This window comes from Phytophthora cinnamomi (genome assembly GCF_018691715.1).
Source record: "Phytophthora cinnamomi strain GKB4 chromosome Unknown Contig81, whole genome shotgun sequence".
Taxonomy (NCBI): domain Eukaryota; phylum Oomycota; class Peronosporomycetes; order Peronosporales; family Peronosporaceae; genus Phytophthora; species Phytophthora cinnamomi.
The window spans coordinates 337,839-355,926 of record NW_027151014.1 but is presented as its reverse complement, the minus strand read 5'-3'; the positions used below and the strand labels follow the sequence as shown (position 1 = coordinate 355,926).

General features: G+C 58.8%; 7 protein-coding genes across 7 annotated transcripts; 6 read left to right on the top strand and 1 right to left on the bottom strand.

Moving 5' to 3' along the window:
• Nucleotides 1-3,886: 3,886 nt before the first annotated feature.
• IUM83_12426 (serine protease V8) lies at nt 3,887-4,951 on the top strand (the record flags this gene model as incomplete). Its single annotated transcript, XM_067937050.1, has 1 exon — nt 3,887-4,951. One exon carries the CDS (start codon nt 3,887-3,889, stop codon nt 4,949-4,951), a length of 1,065 nt encoding a protein of 354 aa, XP_067785240.1.
• Nucleotides 4,952-7,808: 2,857 nt separating this feature from the next.
• On the top strand, nt 7,809-8,630 carry IUM83_12425 (u1 small nuclear ribonucleoprotein a; the record flags this gene model as incomplete). Its single annotated transcript, XM_067937049.1, has 2 exons — nt 7,809-8,372; nt 8,487-8,630. The coding sequence occupies 2 exons, from the start codon at nt 7,809-7,811 to the stop codon at nt 8,628-8,630; spliced, it is 708 nt and encodes a 235-aa protein (XP_067785270.1).
• Nucleotides 8,631-8,930: 300 nt separating this feature from the next.
• Nucleotides 8,931-10,946, top strand: IUM83_12424 (glutamine-tRNA ligase; the record flags this gene model as incomplete). The annotated part of the gene is made up of 1 exon (XM_067937048.1): nt 8,931-10,946. One exon carries the CDS (start codon nt 8,931-8,933, stop codon nt 10,944-10,946), a length of 2,016 nt encoding a protein of 671 aa, XP_067785242.1.
• Nucleotides 10,947-11,202: 256 nt separating this feature from the next.
• IUM83_12423 (glutamine-trna ligase) lies at nt 11,203-11,679 on the top strand (the record flags this gene model as incomplete). The annotated part of the gene is made up of 1 exon (XM_067937047.1): nt 11,203-11,679. The coding sequence occupies one exon, from the start codon at nt 11,203-11,205 to the stop codon at nt 11,677-11,679; it is 477 nt and encodes a 158-aa protein (XP_067785353.1).
• A 951-nt stretch (nt 11,680-12,630) lies between these two features.
• Nucleotides 12,631-13,241, top strand: IUM83_12422 (Ribosomal protein L34; the record flags this gene model as incomplete). The annotated part of the gene is made up of 3 exons (XM_067937046.1): nt 12,631-12,796; nt 12,895-13,014; nt 13,093-13,241. The coding sequence occupies 3 exons, from the start codon at nt 12,631-12,633 to the stop codon at nt 13,239-13,241; spliced, it is 435 nt and encodes a 144-aa protein (XP_067785262.1).
• A 262-nt stretch (nt 13,242-13,503) lies between these two features.
• Nucleotides 13,504-14,184, bottom strand: IUM83_12421 (DUF98 domain-containing protein; the record flags this gene model as incomplete). Its single annotated transcript, XM_067937045.1, has 2 exons — nt 13,504-14,010; nt 14,086-14,184. 2 exons carry the CDS (start codon nt 14,182-14,184, stop codon nt 13,504-13,506), a joined length of 606 nt encoding a protein of 201 aa, XP_067785354.1.
• A 2,059-nt stretch (nt 14,185-16,243) lies between these two features.
• IUM83_12420 (cellulase-1, endo-1,4-beta-glucanase) lies at nt 16,244-17,985 on the top strand (the record flags this gene model as incomplete). Its single annotated transcript, XM_067937044.1, has 2 exons — nt 16,244-16,387; nt 16,501-17,985. The coding sequence occupies 2 exons, from the start codon at nt 16,244-16,246 to the stop codon at nt 17,983-17,985; spliced, it is 1,629 nt and encodes a 542-aa protein (XP_067785274.1).
• Between the last annotated feature and the right edge of the window lie 103 nt (nt 17,986-18,088).

Below are 18,088 nucleotides of genomic sequence, written 5' to 3'. Positions count from 1 at the left end.
CTGCGAGCACGGAGCAGACGCCTCGCAGACACTCCCCCAGCTGTTTGGCTGGGTGAATAGTTGGGTGGATAGAGTCAGGAAACCCGTTTCTGAGGCGGGTTTAGTGACTGTCGGTTTGTTTAGCACACAGCATCTGGCGCGGATTTTGGGTTCTGGTACCGTCGTTGGAGACCTCTGGGTGGTGGGGTGCGCCGAGATCAGGCCGTCTTGGCTGTGACAGGCGTGACTTGCGGCTTCACCGGGCTACTCTTCTGACAGCGCTTGAAGCGCGAGAGCCCTGCCGCGCCGCGAATCTGTTTGAAAATGCCCAGGATGTTGGGGGGGCGACAGGGCTCCGGGCCCCCGCCTGATACTGTTGGCTGCGCTCTGGTCTTTGCAAGACCACACCCGCTGGTTAAGCTTACCGTCGCTGGCCTCGTCCAGGTGAGCAGCGCCTCCATTCCCATTCGAACAGAGAGAAACGTGCACCTCCTCTATCATCGCAAGCGCTGCTCATGGAAGCTGCCGGTCTACGGGGCTCAGCCACCTCTTGCCTGGCGCACTCCGCAGCACGGTCAATCCTCACGTGCCGGCGCCGCGGATCATCTCAGGGCAAGGGTGGAAGCAGTGTCAACCAGCAGTGAAGCAAGGACCGGGGGAAGCAAGATGCAGAACGTCGCGGATTCAATTTCCGGAGTTAGCTAAATGAAAGTCCGACAATCAAGAGCATCGACAGCCTGCGCTTCGGCTGAAGCGTGCACTAAAGCTACAGGGGCCTTACTGCGACTGCTGCTGCTGTTCCTGGCTCTGATCGGGGAGCGAGGTCACCGGGCAAGGAGTGGTGGGCGACGGCGTCGTCGTGGGAGCTGTAGTCGTGTCCGGAAGTGAGGTTACGGGGCAAGGCGTGGTGGGCGACGGGGTCGTCGTGGGAGCTGCGGTCGTGTCCGGAAGTGAAGTCACAGGGCAAGGCGTGGTGGGCGACGGCGTCGTCGTGGGAGCTGTGGTCGTGTCCGGAAGTGAGGTTACGGGGCAAGGAGTGGTGGGCGACGGCGTCGTCGTGGGAGCTGTGGTCGTGTCCGGAAGTGAAGTCACGGGGCAGGGCGTGGTGGGCGACGGCGTCGTCGTGGGAGCTGTGGTCGTGTCCGGAAGTGAGGTTACGGGGCAAGGAGTGGTGGGCGACGGCGTCGTCGTGGGAGCTGTGGTCGTGTCCGGAAGTGAAGTCACGGGGCAGGGCGTGGTGGACGACGGCGTCGTCGTCGGAGCCGCGGTCGTGTCCGGCAGCGAAGTCACGGGGCAAGGCGTGGTGGACGACGGCGTCGTCGTGGGAGCTGCGGTCGTGTCCGGAAGTGAAGTCACAGGGCAAGGCGTGGTGGGCGACGGCGTCGTCGTGGGAGCTGTGGTCGTGTCCGGAAGTGAAGTCACGGGGCAGGGCGTGGTGGACGACGGCGTCGTCGTCGGAGCCGCGGTCGTGTCCGGGAGCGAGGTCACTGGGCACGGAGTAGTCGCCGAGGCCTTCGAAGCGCCAGTTTCCGTGTCCGGGAGCGAGGTCACTGGGCACGGCGTAGTCGCCGAGGCCTTCGAAGCGCCTGTTTCCGTGTCGGGAAGAGAAGTCACCGGGCAAGGAGTAGCGGCCGAAGCCGTTGTATCGGGCAGCGAGGTCACGGGGCACGGCGTCGTCGCGGTAGCCTTAGAAGCACCAGTTTCCGTGTCTGGCAGCGACGTCACAGGGCAGGGCGTCGTGGCGTTCGTGTCCGGCAAGCTCGTCACGGGGCACGGGGTCGTAGCGTTCGTGTCGGGCAAGCTCGTAACGGGGCAGGGCGTCGTAGCATTGATGTCGGGCAAGCTCGTAACGGGGCAGGGCGTCGTAGCATTCGTGTCCGGCAAACTTGTCACTGGGCACGGCGTCGAGCTGCTGCCCGTGCAGCCCACGGACGGGAAGACGCAGCCCCACGTGTCTCCGTTCACGATGGTGCACTCGGCGTCCTCCTTGGCTGTGCACTGCGACCCGCCGTAGGACGACAGGTACGAGTGGCAGTCGGCCGTGGCCACGTCGCCCTTGAGCGGGCAGGCCGTGCCGGCGGGGGCGCTGCCGGCGCCCGAGCAGACGGCGCCGCGCGAGGCCGCGATCGTGTAAGTGGCGTCTCTGCAGACGGACACGTCGGTGTCGGCCGAGACGACGGTGGCGACGGCCAGCGCGGCCGCCAGGAGCGTCTTGGCGGCGATGGCCTTCATGTTTCAAGCAGAGGTTGGTTAGGTACAGGAGCCGGGCGGAAGTCCTGTGAGAGCTACGCCGGGGAATTGGGAAGTGGCCATGGAGAGGCAAAACAAAGGCACGAGCAGCTCCGCCATGATAGCAGAGTTGCAGTTGCGCCGCGCGAAGCAGGGGCAGCGGCTTCCTCACTCGGGCTCCGTATGCGCCGATCGTCTGCTTGGACCGACTCGCAGCAGATTCCCTGGGACAGCCGGATTGAACCGCGAGGGGATTCCGTGCGTACCATGTACATCATGTAAACTCGCGGCAACTTCAGCCTCGAGCACGAGTGCAGCCAGTGGTGAGCTCGGTCAGGAGTGAGGCGCCCTACAGCCTACATGTACGCACATACCTGGTACATTACGAGCGCGATCGCCCGCGGCGGAGAGAGCTCGAGCACGGGCCGAGGTAGGGATCTATCACGGCGACGACAATGCGCAGCAGCGTCTTTGCGCAACGGCGGGATTGTCACCGAGTCGGCGGGGCTGATTGCCCTCGCTCGCTCCTCGGCAGCGGTGATCCGCGCCAGATGAAGCGGCTTCACGGTCTGGAGCGAGCGGTGCAGAGGTGTCAGTAACACTGTCGCCTCCGGGGTAGAGGTGGCTTTGACGAGATTGACATGTAGCTACAGTACCGTAGCAGATGCTCGCTTGGCGTATTATTGATTTGCAATTGATGTGTTTTTTTCGCGAGTTTTCTTCACTTGCTGCCGTTCACGGCAGCTTAGCCAGCATTCAACCTCAAGAGCATGCCGTGTGTGCATTTTAGCTCGTATCCAAGTCCAAAGCAGTCGCTACTGTGGTGTTCTAGTTGCTAGTATTCATCGGACTCGAACCAAACCAGGCTATCTTGACCCAGTCCTGCGCAGCGTCATGGCCTAGGTCGGGTTACGCATGCTGCTCCAAGTAGAGCTTACATGCATCTCCTCCTCCTTCCACCTCGCTTCAGCCTTCGAGTTCAAGTGCTGTTGATGGTAAAATTACCGAAGCGGCGACCAGCAACGTTACAGGGCTTGCTTTGTCGGAGCGAACTCGACTGATACGGCCGATATTGGTAACATCAAACCCATAGCCCAGAAGAAAACTTGATAACTGCATTTTCGGAAAGGTTGCCAGTGAGAGTGAACACCTCATCGTTGCCCGGACGCCATGGGAAGAAGGTGCTCGCGTTTGGTCAGGATACTATTTACGGTGCAGCCCTCATGGCATTCTTTTCGAGAAGGAGAGCGTTGCTGTCAGGCTTGCGTTGGACACCGCCATGAAACCACCTCGGGGAGGCAGGAATGGAGAGCTAAATGTTGTGCCGGTGGAGAACAGCGCTGGGTTGGAAACTGCTGCGCTGGGGCGAGATGGAAACGGACACTGCCCCGCCTCAATTATCTTTTGAATCGCTGGCAGTGCGGTTGAATATTGCAGGAGCCATGGTGTCTAACTTGATCATTCCTGAACTTCCAGCGCCGGGCCACAAGCTACAAACAAGAACAACGCTCGACGTAGTATGCCACATTTTCTGTATCGCGCCGTCGCGTCGACGGCGGTACTCTCCGCTGCTTGGGCATGTTTGGCAAACGCCCAAGTGTATTCGAACAGCAGTAGCGCGGACATTGAAGCCCCTGGTATTGAAGCAGTGAGCTTCGGAGTGGGGTGCGGCAGCGACATGGAGTACCCAGCGACGACGGATGACTCGACGGCGCAGCCCCGTTTCGCGTACTTGGTGACGAACCCATTGGCGGAGTTCATCGCCGTTCACTTCAAGGACTTCAATTTGCCCGATAGCGACTACGTCCAGGTGCGATCGGCTGACCCCGCGTCACTAGATAAGCGGGTGTTGCAGTTCCGTGGTAACGAGACCAACGGGGAATTTTACGCTTCCGGGCTGTCGACTACTTCAGTGATGGTCGAGTTGTTTACGGAGGCAGCAAGCTCAGTTCAAGCAGCAAACACGTCAGAGTGCGTAGGCTTCGTAGTGGACAGCTTCCAGTATTTGGGCCAGGAGCCTTCGCTTAGTGGGGCCAAGGAAGAGATTTGCGGCGCGGACAACAGCCAGGAAGCTCGGTGTTACACAGACTACTCGAATGCTTTCCAGGCATCTAACACTGTAGCCCGCCTCCTCATCAAGAAGTCAACCGGTTCCTTCTTTTGCACGGGCTGGCTCATCGGTAGTGAAGGTCATCTCATTACCAATCACCACTGCATCTCGGAACAAGACCATGCGAGCAACACCGAATTCGAGTTTATGGCCGAGGAGGCTTATTGCAGCGTTGACTGCGCCAGCGCTCGGGCCTGCATGGGAACCATCGAGGCAACATCCGCAACACTCATCTACGCCGACCCAACGCTAGACTATGCTCTCGTGCAGTTGCCAATCAATTTGTCATGGAAGTACGGCTATCTGCGCCTTCGGTCCGGCGGTGCGGTGATGGATGAACGCATTTACTTGGCGGGCCACCCGGCTGGCTGGGGCAAGCGCATCGCGATTAAGACCGATGACGGCTGGGGAGCAGTGACGTCTTTGACCATGGGAGGTTGCGCGGCGAACCAAGTTGCGTACTATCTGGACACTCAGGGTGGTTCATCAGGCTCTCCGATCATCGCTTGGCAAGACAACATGGTCGTCGCCTTGCACCACTGTGGTGGTTGCCCGAACACAGCCATCGACAGCGCCGACCTGGTAAACGACATGCGCTGGCGCGGCATTTTACCCGAAAATGCGAGCACCTAAATTCGCGCTCCATGTCCACGGACGTGTATTTGCAGCCATGTGCGCGGTTGCAATGAGCTTGAAAACTTCATACTTCTTTCCCTGAAACAACATGAAACAACATTTCATTTCAGCAAATCATGTGCATGCCAAAACTAAAAATTGAATAAACTAGCTCTTGATATTGAGGATATGTATTAATAGCGATTCGGCTCTTATTCTCCGATTTTAGGGCTATCTGGACACCTAGGTTTAGTGAAGCGCGAAGAGTATATATTATATATGTACGCCGATTTTAGCATTATACACGTGCACCCCTACCAGAGCTCGCAATCGGGTACCCGAACCCGGGTAAAATGCTTACCCGAGTCTCCCTATCTTCCATGTTGTGCAGTATAACCGTTTGCCTGTATTTGTTATAGGTACGTATAGCCCGCTGTGCATTCCGGCGTCAAGGGCGGTATCGGAAAACAATTTCTTCACTGTGGGAACCGTAATGTGTAAATCGCGGAGTTCCCTTAAGCCATCGGTGCTAGATGATATTCTCGTAGTGAGATCTAACAGCGACCTCATCGACAAAGAGTAGGTAAATTAAAGATGAACTCGCAACATAGTGCACGCTTTGTTAGAATGGCTCTGTAGTAATAGTAATTCGCGTCAATCAATTCTTTGCAAAGAGGATTGGCAGTTTGCAGAACTATTTTAAACGTTACCATATCAAACTTGGATCATCGTGCAGCTCGCGCGAGCCAACGCATCCGTATTATTGCAATAGCAAACCCACACTTAGTACTACGAAGTACATACACCGTGCAAGTATGCATGACAGTAGATATTCCAGGCTTACTTGATAAAATTGTATCAATTCTGTTTTTCTGGCCGACTGGTTACTGATTTCGACAAATTTGACCGGGATTCACAAATCAAAATTAGTTTCATAGAATAGGGGTTGTTAATTGTGCAGCAGCAAGTAGAATATTTTTTTTGGCGACTCTTCGCGAAATCCATTTTACGCCAATCACGAGACGATTAATTGACAGCCCCTTTTTGCACTGCAGCAAGCCCAAAATCTTTTTGGCAGCAACTCGGGGTTTTCTTGCGGGGTGGTAGTGCAGATGCCACGGCTCTCAGCTACGCAAAGAGATCTACGAGACCTTCGCGGCGTTCTGGCTCAGCGCCGGTCCGCTGAGGTGACACGAGACGTTATGAGCGACGCAGACTGCGATGAAGACGAACTGGATGAGTACTGGGTCGCGGAGTACGAACGAGGGCAGGGCGATGGAAAGAGGGGTTGAGGCTGGTTGTTCTGTCTGGGATCGTGGACTGCTGTCTTAGCTGCTTTTCGTCTCGTTGTCACTTGATGATCTTTCGTCGTCTTCGGTGTCATCAAGTCGGACAGCTGCGTCTGTATTGAGAAGCCGGGGACGCGTGCTGGCGTGAGCTCGCATTATTTCGCGCAACTCGAAGTAGTATGAGCATCTATTTGCAAGTGCGGAGCGAATACTTGGTTCGTTCACATCACAATCTTGCCCCGTACCACCGCGATAGCGGCTGTAGTTAGTACCCGTGGTTAGCCATCCTATCAACACGCTGATGGAGCTAATGCTTGGGGAAGGTCTATCATTGTGCCACAATACTCTTTTCTTGTTATGTGTCACTGGCGTGATTGTCTGCTGGACTAACGCGTTATAGCAGCGTTTGCTACAGGCTATTCGCATGAACGCAGAGCTGGCGCCAAAGATCTCCAGCATACAAGAAGAACACGCAGCATGCACGATGCGATCACATCCAGCCTTGCTGCACACACGCAGCGTGGCACCATCTCCCTGTTTGTCAACCTTCTTGCAATCCTTCCATCTGCACACAGCGGCAGGACTTGATGCTGAGACGTGCGGGTCATCTACAACCCGTTGCTCCTGCGTACCGTCACCACGAACGCCAGCTGCTCCAGGATCTTCACCCCCGACATCGTTGTTGGCCACATCAGCGCGTACAGTGCGAGGGGAGCTCGTCATTGAGTTCCTTGCGGGTGTTCAAATGGCGCACGATCTTTGGCGGCCGCGAAAAAAAAAAACTCCTTGCTGCTGCATCTAAAAAAACATCGATTTTTGTGCAGGTAGCAAAAAGCACTCTCAGCCAATCAGATTGCCGCAAAAAATTCTGGTCTTGCTGCAAAACAAAAATTGCTTGCTGGTGCACAATTGACAACCCCTAATGCTCTCGGAGAAAACAAGTAAAAGCTAAATGTGATAAAACGTGAGAGCAGTGCTAAAACACGAACCTTCCTCAACTGCATGCTATGTATAAGCAGTCTACACGTTAAAATCCAGAGCTGTTCCGGGCGAAGCCCGGCTTCGTTTTGAGCATGCTCGCCTCGCGCCAAACGGCACCCTGCCCAACACTGTCACGAGGCTGTTAAGTGTCTTGGGCTCTTGAGTGAAAATCCACAACTGAGTTTTAATTAGATGCTCGAAGTTTTATCTACGCTCCTCGTAGTCCTAGGATCTCTCGTAGTTCTCCTTACAAACTAATTCTACTTCAACATCAACATCAAGCATGTGCCAGAGCTTCGCAACTGAAGCCTGGTAAACATCAACTAACATGCAGCTGTGCTGGTCATCGAGACCAGCACGAGCGTTCTGAGCAGCACGTCACTGCGGCGGCTCACAAACACACTGGTAGCCTGGGCTCGTTTGGTAGCTCAAAAGACACAGGGCTAGGTGACTAAGTAGAAAACAGGAATCCGTAAATACTTACCTAATCTCTCATTTGATCCACCCCAACCCTAGTGATCAAAGTGGAGGCACCTAATGTGTACCAAAAAAAAGGTACACAAGTCATCTGCGCCGAGCACCATCGCGCTTGACCTCCAGACCCAATGGCCGACGCCGCTGCCGACGCTGCCGCCGCCGCGCCGTCCGTGGAGACGGCGGACGTGCCGCCCAACCACACGCTGTATTTAAACAACCTGAACGACAAGATCAAGCCCGACCGCCTCAAGGCCACGCTGTACGCGAGCCTCTCGCAGCACGGCAAGATCCTGGAGATCGTCATGGGCCGCGCGCGGCGGCTGCGCGGCCAGGCGTGGGTCACGTTCGACGACGTCCCGAGCGCCTCCAACGCGCTGCGCGCCGTGAACGGCTCCGTGCTGTTCGACAAGCCCGTGGTCATCCACTTCGCCAAGGAGAAGGCCGACGTCATCGCGCGCCGCGAGGGCAGCTTTGTGCCGCGCGAGAAGCGCAAGCGCGAGCCCAAGCCGGCGCCGCCGCAGCAGGCCAAGAAGCAGGCGGGCGAGGGCGGCAGCGCAGCGGCCTCCGCCTCGGCGCCGCCGCCCCCGCCGGCGCAGAACGTGCCCAACAAGATCCTGTTCCTGGAGTCGCTGCCCGAGTCCTGCAACAAGGAGATGCTGAGCGTGCTGTTCAAGCAGTACCAGGGCTTCAAGGTGCGTCCGTGGGCTCGTACTCAGGGCTGTGCTAGATTCTGCTGTAGTAGTGGAGGAGGGCTGTTACTGCTGCTGTAGCAGTTGCTGACCGGGTTGTGTTTCGTGCGTGTGCAGGAGGTGCGCATGGTGCCGGGCAAGAAGGGCCTGGCGTTCGTCGAGTTCGGCGACGAGGCGCAGGCCGCCATCGCGCTGCAAGGACTCTTCGGCTTCAAGCTCACGCCGACAGACGCGCTCAAGGTGTCCTTCGCGAAGAAGTAGGTTGGGTAGACAAGTCACAGGAGGACGGAGACACCGGCCCGTGGCTCATTGACAGCAGCAGCTTTCGCAGTCGCATGCACTAGACCTCGACTGTCACCTATCGATTCCAATAAAGCAGGCCAGCCCCGTTGTTCCCCCCTGTAGTCTCGCCCTACCTCATCTCCGAGCGCATCTTGCTCGGGCATTTTCCTGTGGAGTTGCCTGGCCGTGCCAGAGACTGACGCTCGTCGTATCCTCCATTCACCAACCCGCTCGCTGATCGCCAAGAAGCCGCGCCCCTTCCTCCCTCTCCCTCCCTCCATGGCGAGCCCCAGCACGACCGTGGCCACCGGCCTGGAGGCCCGCGACATGGCGCTGGCCAAGAACTCGCCGGAGCAGCTGGCCGAGCACCAGCGCGTGACGCAGGGCAAGGTGCGCACGCGCTTCCCGCCCGAGCCCAACGGCTACCTGCACGTGGGGCACGCCAAGTCCATGAACATGAACTTCTTCGAGGCCTTCGAGAAGCTGGGCGTGCCGCTGGACCGGCGCGAGACGTACTTCCGCTACGACGACACGAACCCGGAGGCCGAGAGCAACGAGTACATCGACGCCATCGCCAACAACGTGCACTGGCTGGGCTACACGCCCACCAAGGTCACGTACAGCAGCCAGTACTTCCAGGAGCTGTACGACCTGGCGCTCAAGCTCGTCCGCAAGGGCAAGGCCTACGTGTGCCACCAGAGCAAGCCCGAGATCGAGGCCTCGCGCGTCGTGCTGCAGCAGTTCCACGCCACGCCTGGCGCCAAGGACGAGAAGGACGTGCCCGAGGCCGGCAAGTCCCCCTTCCGCTCGCGCTCCGTGGCCGAGAACCTGGCCGAGTTCGAGAAGATGCGCCTCGGCCTGTACGCCGAGGGCGAGGCCTGCCTGCGCATGAAGATGGATCTCGGCAGTCCCAACCCGAACATGTGGGACCACGTGGCCTACCGCATCAAGTTCGTGCCGCACCCGCACATCGGCGACAAGTGGTGCATCTACCCCACGTACGACTACACGCACTGCATCGTGGACGCGCTGGAGCACATCGACTACTCCATCTGCACGCTCGAGTTCGAGACGCGCCGCGAGTCGTACTACTGGCTGCTGCACGAGCTGGACCTGTTCAAGCCCAATGTCTACGAGTTCGCGCGGCTGTCCATGACCTACACGGTGCTCAGCAAGCGCAAACTGCTCAAGCTCGTGACTTCCAAGACGGTGCGCGGCTGGGACGACCCGCGCATGGGCACGCTCAACGGCCTGCGTCGCCGCGGCTTCACGCCCGAGATCATCAAGCAGTTTTGCAAGGAGATCGGAGTCACCCGCGTGCAGTCGACGATCCAGATCGAGCGGCTCTACTCGGTGGCTCGTAGCATCCTCGGCGAGTCCTCGAAGCGTGTCATGGCCGTGCTGGACCCTGTGGAGGTGCTCATCGAGAACTTTGACGAGGCGCCTGACAAGAGCGCGCTGTCGATGCGAGTACCGGACTACCCGCAGGACGCGGACCGCGACGGCGGCAAGGCGTACCACCAGGTGCAGCTCACGCAGAAGCTGTTCCTCGACCGCAGCGACGTGCGCGCGGAGGACTCGAAGGACTTCTACGGCGTGGCGCCGAACAAACAGGTACGTCTCAAGTACGCGTTCCCGTTCACGTGCACCAAGCTGGAGACGGACGCCAGCGGACGCGTGACGAAGGTGGTGGGTCAGATGGACTGGACCAACTCGGCCAAGCCCAAGGGCGTGCTCTCGTGGGTGCCGGCGAACAGCCCCAAGGTGGAGGTGCGCGTGTACTCGCACCTGTTCACAGTGCCGGAGCTGCCGAGCGACGTGAAGGACTGGGAGTCGTTCGTGGACTCGAAGAACTCGGAGCGCGTGTACGCGTCGGCGCTTGTGGACCCGGAGTCGTTCGCCAAGAACCTGGGCGAGATCGTGCAGTTCGAGCGCATCGGCTACTTCGTGCCGGACCAGGACTCGACGAAGAACAAGAAGGTGCTGAACCAGATCGTGGCGCTGCGCGAGGGCGGCGGCGAGGCGGCGAGCGGCGCGGCCGCGTCGGGCGCCAACGCGAGCCGCAAGGACGCGCAAATGCAGCAGCTGGCGCTCAAGATGGAGAAGATGAAGCTGTCTCCCGCGGACATGTTCAAGCAGCAGCCCGAGCTCTACTCGCAGTTCGACGCCGAGGGCCTGCCGACGCACAACGCCGCCGGCGAGGAGCTGACCAAGAACCAGCGCAAGAAGCTCAAGAAGGAGCAGGACAAGCAGAAGAAGCTGCACGACGCCTACCTGGCCAAGGAGAAGGCGTGAGCAGTAGAGGAAGCAGCCGTAATGCATTAACGCGCAACAACGACAAGAGGTAATACATGTAGCCATGTGTGACGTCGTCGGGCCACGTCGCTGAAACTATTCAAACCTATCATCTATCATGTGTGTAATATGTACCTATCATAGAGCATACGAACAAGTCGTGGAAGCGGTCGGAAGAGGAGGAAGGTGGGGTGGTTCCCTCCTATTGACGAGCTGCCCGCTGCTGCGTATTCGATAATCGACGGAGACCGCGACCATGGTGGCGGCCGATGCTCACCACGCAGAGCCGCCCGCGAGCTCGTCGCGTGTGGAGGTGGTCGGCGTGAGCAGGTCCAAGGTGGCGACGGCCAGGAACGAGCGCACGCCGCTGCTGGCCAAGCCCGAGGAGGAGGTCTACCCCTTGCCGTGGTTCCGCAGCCCCGAGTGGACTAGGCGGCCACCGCCACCCGCGAGGAACCCGGGCCGTCGCCGGCAAGGAGGCGCCAGCAAGAGGACCGCCGCCTGCCCGCCAGCGCTGCTGTGCTGCTACAGCTCGTCCGCGTCGGACGCCGGCTCCGAGTCGGACGTGGAGCTGGGCTACCTCGTGCGGAGACCGGCGAACGCCAGCGAGGCCGACGACGAGGCCGACAGCTTCAAGCAGTGCATCCAGTTCCTGGTGGGGCTCATCGTGATCATGGCCATGGCGCTGATTCTGCTCATCATCTTCCAGCCCAAGCCCGACGGCTCGCGCTGAGTGGATGGACACGGAGCGACGGAGGAGCCCAGCAAGCGAGTGGGGCCGGGGACGCCACCACGCACCAAGAGACAAGATGTACAATAACCCCCTGCCCCGCATACAGCCAGCGAATCCTAACTAATAAAGTTAACGTATGTGCGCCCAAGCTCGACAGCTCCACCCTGTGCCTGCCAGCCAGCCATCCGCCCAGGCACACAGCGTTGTTCTCGCTTCCAGATATGCGCCTCGAGGGAGCCATCATTGACACCATATCTGCAACGTGACCCAGACTAACTGTCGGCTTTCACGACCGGGTTAGCATCCCGACCTCTTGACGACACTTTCGCCAAGGAACCCAACGGATGCATGGCTGTATGAAGATACTTGTGTCGTAAGATGCACCAGTCGGGACAGACCCAGCAAGGGTGTCATTTTTCCCTCTGACCGACCGCTTATTTCCCAGCGACCGCATCACGCATCTCGCACGAGCCCTCGATGGCGACTGATACAGTACTGGCAAGTTCCTGTCATGACTCCACCTTCATCGCTTGCTTGAAGGTGTTCGTCTGCTATGCCGAACCAGCAGCAACCATGTTCCATTCGAATCTTAAAAAGACACCCCACGCACACACCTTACTTTTCATCCATGGCGAACGCCCGTGCTGAGCAGTCCTGTAAACCCTGTGGTAAGCTGAGGTGGCTTTCCTCCGATATAATAAACTAAATCAACGCACCAAGAGGACTGCAATAAGCTGGAGCTGACACCAGGGGAAAAATATCCGGGCCAACTTCTTGTCTTGGGCAGGCAAGCGAATACCATTTTGGTCGCTTCAACGTCACTACGCTGCACGTCACTAAAGCACAACATCCGTGTGCTTCACACAATTGTACCAGCGCCTGTACCAGTCGCCCCGCCAGCCTTTCATACCGACAAACAAGCGGCCAGCAGCGACCGACCGAGGCGACAAGATGGCGGCCATGCTCGTGAAGAACGCGCTGCAGCTGAGTCTGCGCGCGCGGCCAGGCGCCGCGGGCGTGCGGGCGCTGTCCAGCATCTCCAGCACCAGCTTCTCCTCGCCCGGCGCGCTGCCGCACCCGGCCGTGCTGCTGATGGCCACGCCCGCCACCCACATGAGTGCGTCCGCTGCAGTATCCGCTGCGTCTCTCTCTCTTTCTCTCTCTCTCTCTCTCTCTGACGCTCTCGCTGCTTGTGTCCGTGTCTATTGTGTGCAGACGCGCTGGCGCAGAACCCGCTGGTCTTCGAGACGGGCGTCGCCCGCGTGCAGATCGACGACTTCCTGCCGCAGCTCAACCAGATCCGAGAGCTCGAGTGCCCCGCGGACAGCCTCAACGGTGAGTCGCACAGGACCTGGAGGAGAAGACGAGGAGGAGCACAGACACTCACTCTTTCTTGCTGATCTGCTGGTGCAGAGCCCCTGCAGGCCGTGAAGCGCACGTACCAGCCCAGCGTCCTGCGCCGCAAGCGCAAGCACGGCTTCCGCACGCGTCGCGTGTCCATCTCGGGCCGCAAGGTGCTCAAGCGCCGCTTCAACAAGGGCCGGTGGCGTATGTCGCTGTAAGGCGCTCGAGGGGCGAACGACCATGATAGCAACGTGAACGCACGAGGGGGACGTAGTCGACGTAGACAGGAGGCAGGAGAGCGATGCGAGAGCGACCCCGTTTCGCGGACTCTGGCATCTTTGATGTGGCAGCTCGTCCGTTGGCCGCTTAAGCGCGAGGCTGCAATAGACTCACCAAGTGAACATTAGCTGGCAGGCCAGGTGTCTATTTCGTGGGGGTTCATAAGGCGTGCTAGGCGGCTCGATGCGTGCAGTCGTTGGTCTACTGCAGCACCTTGCCCATGTACTTCTCCAGCGCCGGCGAGAAGACCTCGTAGATGAAGGTCACAGGTCGTCCGCCGTTCCAGAAGAGGTAGGAGCGGCCCCAGAAGGGCCCGGGCGTCCCGAAGGCCTCCTCCAGCTCGGCCGAGTGGCCGCAGAAGACGCTCTTCATGTCGCGATACAGCTCGGTCTTGTGCTGCAGGATGTTCTTGCCGATGGGGATCTTGGTGTCCTTGAACACGGCGCCCACGTCCTCCACGTTGATCCACGACGCCGCGTAGCCCAGGCGCTCGCCGCGGGCGTTGCGCAGCCAGACCTGGCGTCTACACCGAGGCGTGGCGATGGCCTCGACTTCGCACGGCGCGTTGTCCGTGCTGTCGCCCACGGGCAGCATCCCGAGCACGTCCACCTCGGTGGGGGAGCCCGTTAGCAGACCCAGGTGGTGCGTGGGCGAGCCGTTGCCGAACAGGAAGAGCCTCCAAGCCGCACTCATCTGCGCGTGGCCCAGCTACAGTCACTCGCAGTTAGCACCAGTGTTAGTCGTCGCCGAGGTGGAGTCTGTCTGCAGCAAGGACGCCGGTACCAGCATCGCATCCGGGGAGGCCAGGAACGTCACCGCCAGCTTGTTCCAGCCGTGGTCCGCGTCGGTCTCCTGCGTGGCGGCCTTGGGGTCCGTCGCCATCGCTGCTGCGTCTACAACAGCAACTTGTCGATGTGCGGCGCTCCTGCCCCGTGCTCTGATCGGGCTGTTGGCTTCGATTGACGGCCAGAAACGGGGAGCATCGCCCGAGGCGGTCAAGCGCTACATGGCTGTAGCGCTTACTGTCACTGTACTACAGCTGGGCATTGAGAGCGCCATGCATCATGAGCTTTGGTGCCGAACAGCGTGGTGTTGACGACTAGCGATATCGCGCTCGATGCACCACCGTTGAGCTGTCTGTAGACTGCAGTGCATCGGTAGATGCTTCGGAGCTGGATGACACAAGCACAACGGGGTCATCGTTGTGATACCTTCCTCCAGCCAGATGTGTCGGCCTAGTAGTGTTCCTGCTTCCGACCTCCCGGCAAGATGGCGAGGCGCCAGCCAACTGCGCACTGCTTGTAAAAATTGGAGGTGCCCTGCACCTGGCCGCTTTACTTGAAGCTTCAAGGTGGCCATGGCGGATGCAGTCAAGCGACCTGCCCGCCATTTTTCTGAATGGCTTGATCGCCAATATACTTAGTACTCGGCTGCTGTAACCTTCACTTTAACCTTGGAGGTCCATGAACTCGACGTGTCTGCCTGCAGTTTCGCACGAATTCTTTTTCAAAAGCAAACCTGGATCGCAGCTTGCGATCCAGGTTTGCTTTAAAAAGAATTCGTCGTTCAGCGAGCTGCGAATCGCAACTCGCAGCCCTTGGCTTCAAGCTTTATCCTAGCGAACTTCCCAGTAGTGGCCAATGGCGAAACCTCTGAGGCCTGTCGGTGTCGTCGCGTGCGTTGACGAGCATCGATCCTCTACTGTATTAGCGGAGGCCGTCGAAGTTGACCCTTAGTAGAAGTACTACTAACATTACATATTAAACACATTGATACATCAAATAGTGATATTACATGAAAGTGTGCATACTATTATTTTCTTGGCTTCCTCCTCGGCCTCGTATCCGACTCGTCGCCACTCGAAACCATCGGCTCTCGCTTCGATTTGGTCTTCGCCTGGGGCTTCACAGGTGCTGGCTTGCTAGCCGCCGTCGCCAACCCCTTCCGCTCCGTCTTCATAGGCTCGTACCAGTATTTACCCTTGAGCCCTTTCACCCATAATCAAGGCGGTTCTTAGCGTCGTAGCAGGTCTATTACCCACGCCAAAGAAATGTGTTCCAATTTACTCGCCGATTTTGCTTTCGGTAGATGCATTGGAAGTGACAAGACCATTAACTCAAGTTGTTGAGTGGGCTTAACGCATGCGTATCGAAACGAAATTTATGTAAGTTACGGCGGTTTGTATCGCTGGTTAACAAGAGCGCCTGCAAATACGAAGTCCCTAAAATCCAAAGCGGCCGAGCCAAGACGTTGGCGCCCGCTTCTAGCTAGTTTAGTGATCATACCCCTCCTAACTGCCGAGTTTTGCTACGTCGCTGTTCATATTGGTTTTGCATTACCTGTCACCTGGATTCATTCAAATATTATTCGATTCACTAGCAGGTGGCTTACGTCGCTCGATGACACCACACGGTTAATATCTGTTTGTACTATTTATGAAGTACTATTCGATAATTTTCTACCAATCGATGGCCGAGACTCCCTGACTGCGTGCTGAATTTTTCGACTGGAATATCACACATTCCAGTGGTGATATTCTATCCAGTTTGCCTGATACACCAGCCAGCTGCAACCCATTCGCCTGCTAACTCGCCTTTGTATATGCGCTCGCCCAACCCATTTGCCACGCTGTCGGTGCTGGCGAGGGCGGCGAGCTCAGCATAGAGCGCTCCAGCACATTTTCGCTACGTGTACCAGAGCCCGAGCCCGCGCCGGCCGTTTTGGTTGTGTGGCGCACCCCATTCACCTAGCCCTCGCTAGACGGTTGCGTGCATACTGGGCGCAAGTTGTTCCCTCTTCCGTTTCTTCGCGGAGCCAGCCGGGCCTCAGTGCAAAAGCGAACCGGCCCCGCTCACTCGTCGGACGTCGCTAGAGCAGCCGCAGCAGCTACAGCCACGCCCGCAGCGTACACAGCACCGCAGAGCGCAGCAGCAGCAGCAGCATGAGCACCTCCGGACGCCCCAGCGGCGTGGGCCGAGGCTCCTTCTCGGCCGGCCGCAGCTCCGAGGTCGAGCGCATCATCGCCGCCGCCGACGTCGACACGACCTTCGCCGGCAAGAAGGCGCGCTACCGCGGCCGCCGCTCCGTACGTCGTCTCAGCCTCAGCCTCGGTGCACGCGTGGCCCGCTGACTGACCTCCCTCTCCTTCTCCTCCTCCTCTCTCTCTCTCTCTCTCTCTGCTTTGTCTACTGTCGACAGACGTGGCCCGGCGCGCTGGCACTCGTGCTGCTGGCCGTCGTGTCCGTGGCCGGCCTGACGTACTACGGCATCCAGACGCACAACGACGTGAACGAGACGGTGGCCAGCAGCGCGGCCTCGGACGCGGCCAAGTACTCGGACGGCACGCAGATCGACGACGGCAGCCCCACGGACACGACGTCGGACCTGGCCACCACGAACCCCAAGACGTACACGGACAAGGGCTGCCAGCAGCCCAACTACATCAGCAAGAACGGCCGCATCTACGCGCAGCTGTCGGACGGCACGACCACGCAGATCGACATCAAGGGCGTCAACTGGAAGGGCATGGAGGACAGCAAGGGCGTGCCCAAGGGCCTCTGGGACAACACGGTGGACGGCGACTCGCTCTACCGCTACGCCTACTACCTGCACTACAACAAGTTCAACGTCGTGCGCCTCCCGCTCTCCATCGACGCCGTCATGCGCAACACGGACATCGACACGAACCTCATCAACACCAACTCGAACCGCGCGCTGGGCACGGCCTCGCGCTACAACACGCTGCTCGGGCTTATGGTGCAGGGACTCGGCCAGTTCAACATCGGCGTCGTGCTGGACTTCCACGTGCTCTCCACGTCGGACGACGACAGCTCCGGCCTCTGGTACGGCTCGTCCATCAAGCTGGCTGACATCGAGACGGCCATCACCACTCTGGCCGAGGCCATGTGCGACTCGACCCACTTCAACATCATCGGCATTGACCTCAAGGACAGTCTGAGTACGGACGCCACGTGGGGCGATGGCTCCGACACGGACTGGTCGGTGGCGGCCACGCAGCTGGGCAACCACCTGCTGACCAAGTGCCCCAAGTGGTTGGCTTTCGTGCAGGGCGTGCAGGGCGAAAGCCACAAGGACACGTACGGCTCCCGTTCCATCAAGAACACGTTCTTGCCAGGCTCGGATCTCACGGGTGTGAGCACCACTCCCATTACGCTGTCCAAGGACAACAAGGTGGTGTACTCTCCCAAGTACTACTCGAGCTCGTACCTCCCGCGGCTATACTTCTTCGAGGATGGCACGTCGAGTGGCGACCTCTTGGAAGACTATGTCGAGTACGGTGACGCCGACCTGTTGACCAATGTGAAGCTGAGCATGAACTACTCGTTTGGTGCGGCTTTCGACACGGGCATGGCTGTGGTGCTGTCGTCGTTCGGCGGTCTCGTCGGAGACCTTGATGCGACGGACAAGCAGACGAGCACGCGAATCATCAAGGACGTTATCGCTCAGATGGCAGGTTCGACGGAGCCCTACCTCGCTGGTGGCTTCTGGTGGACGCTGAACCCCGACACGACATGGCCGTACCCGGCCCCCGACGACACCAACGCCACGGCGCAGGGTCTGGTGGACGATACGTGGCGCGTGGCAAACATGGACGTGCTGGATGTGCTGGCCGCCATGAACAAGACCATGGACCACGTCAACTTCATTCCCTGCTCTACTTAAGTTAGTGAGTAGCTGAGGCCCATCCGAGGGATACACACGTCCAAGCTGCACTTTGGCGCTTTCATTACTACTTCATTTGCGGTTCGCTTGTTTTTTCTCTTTC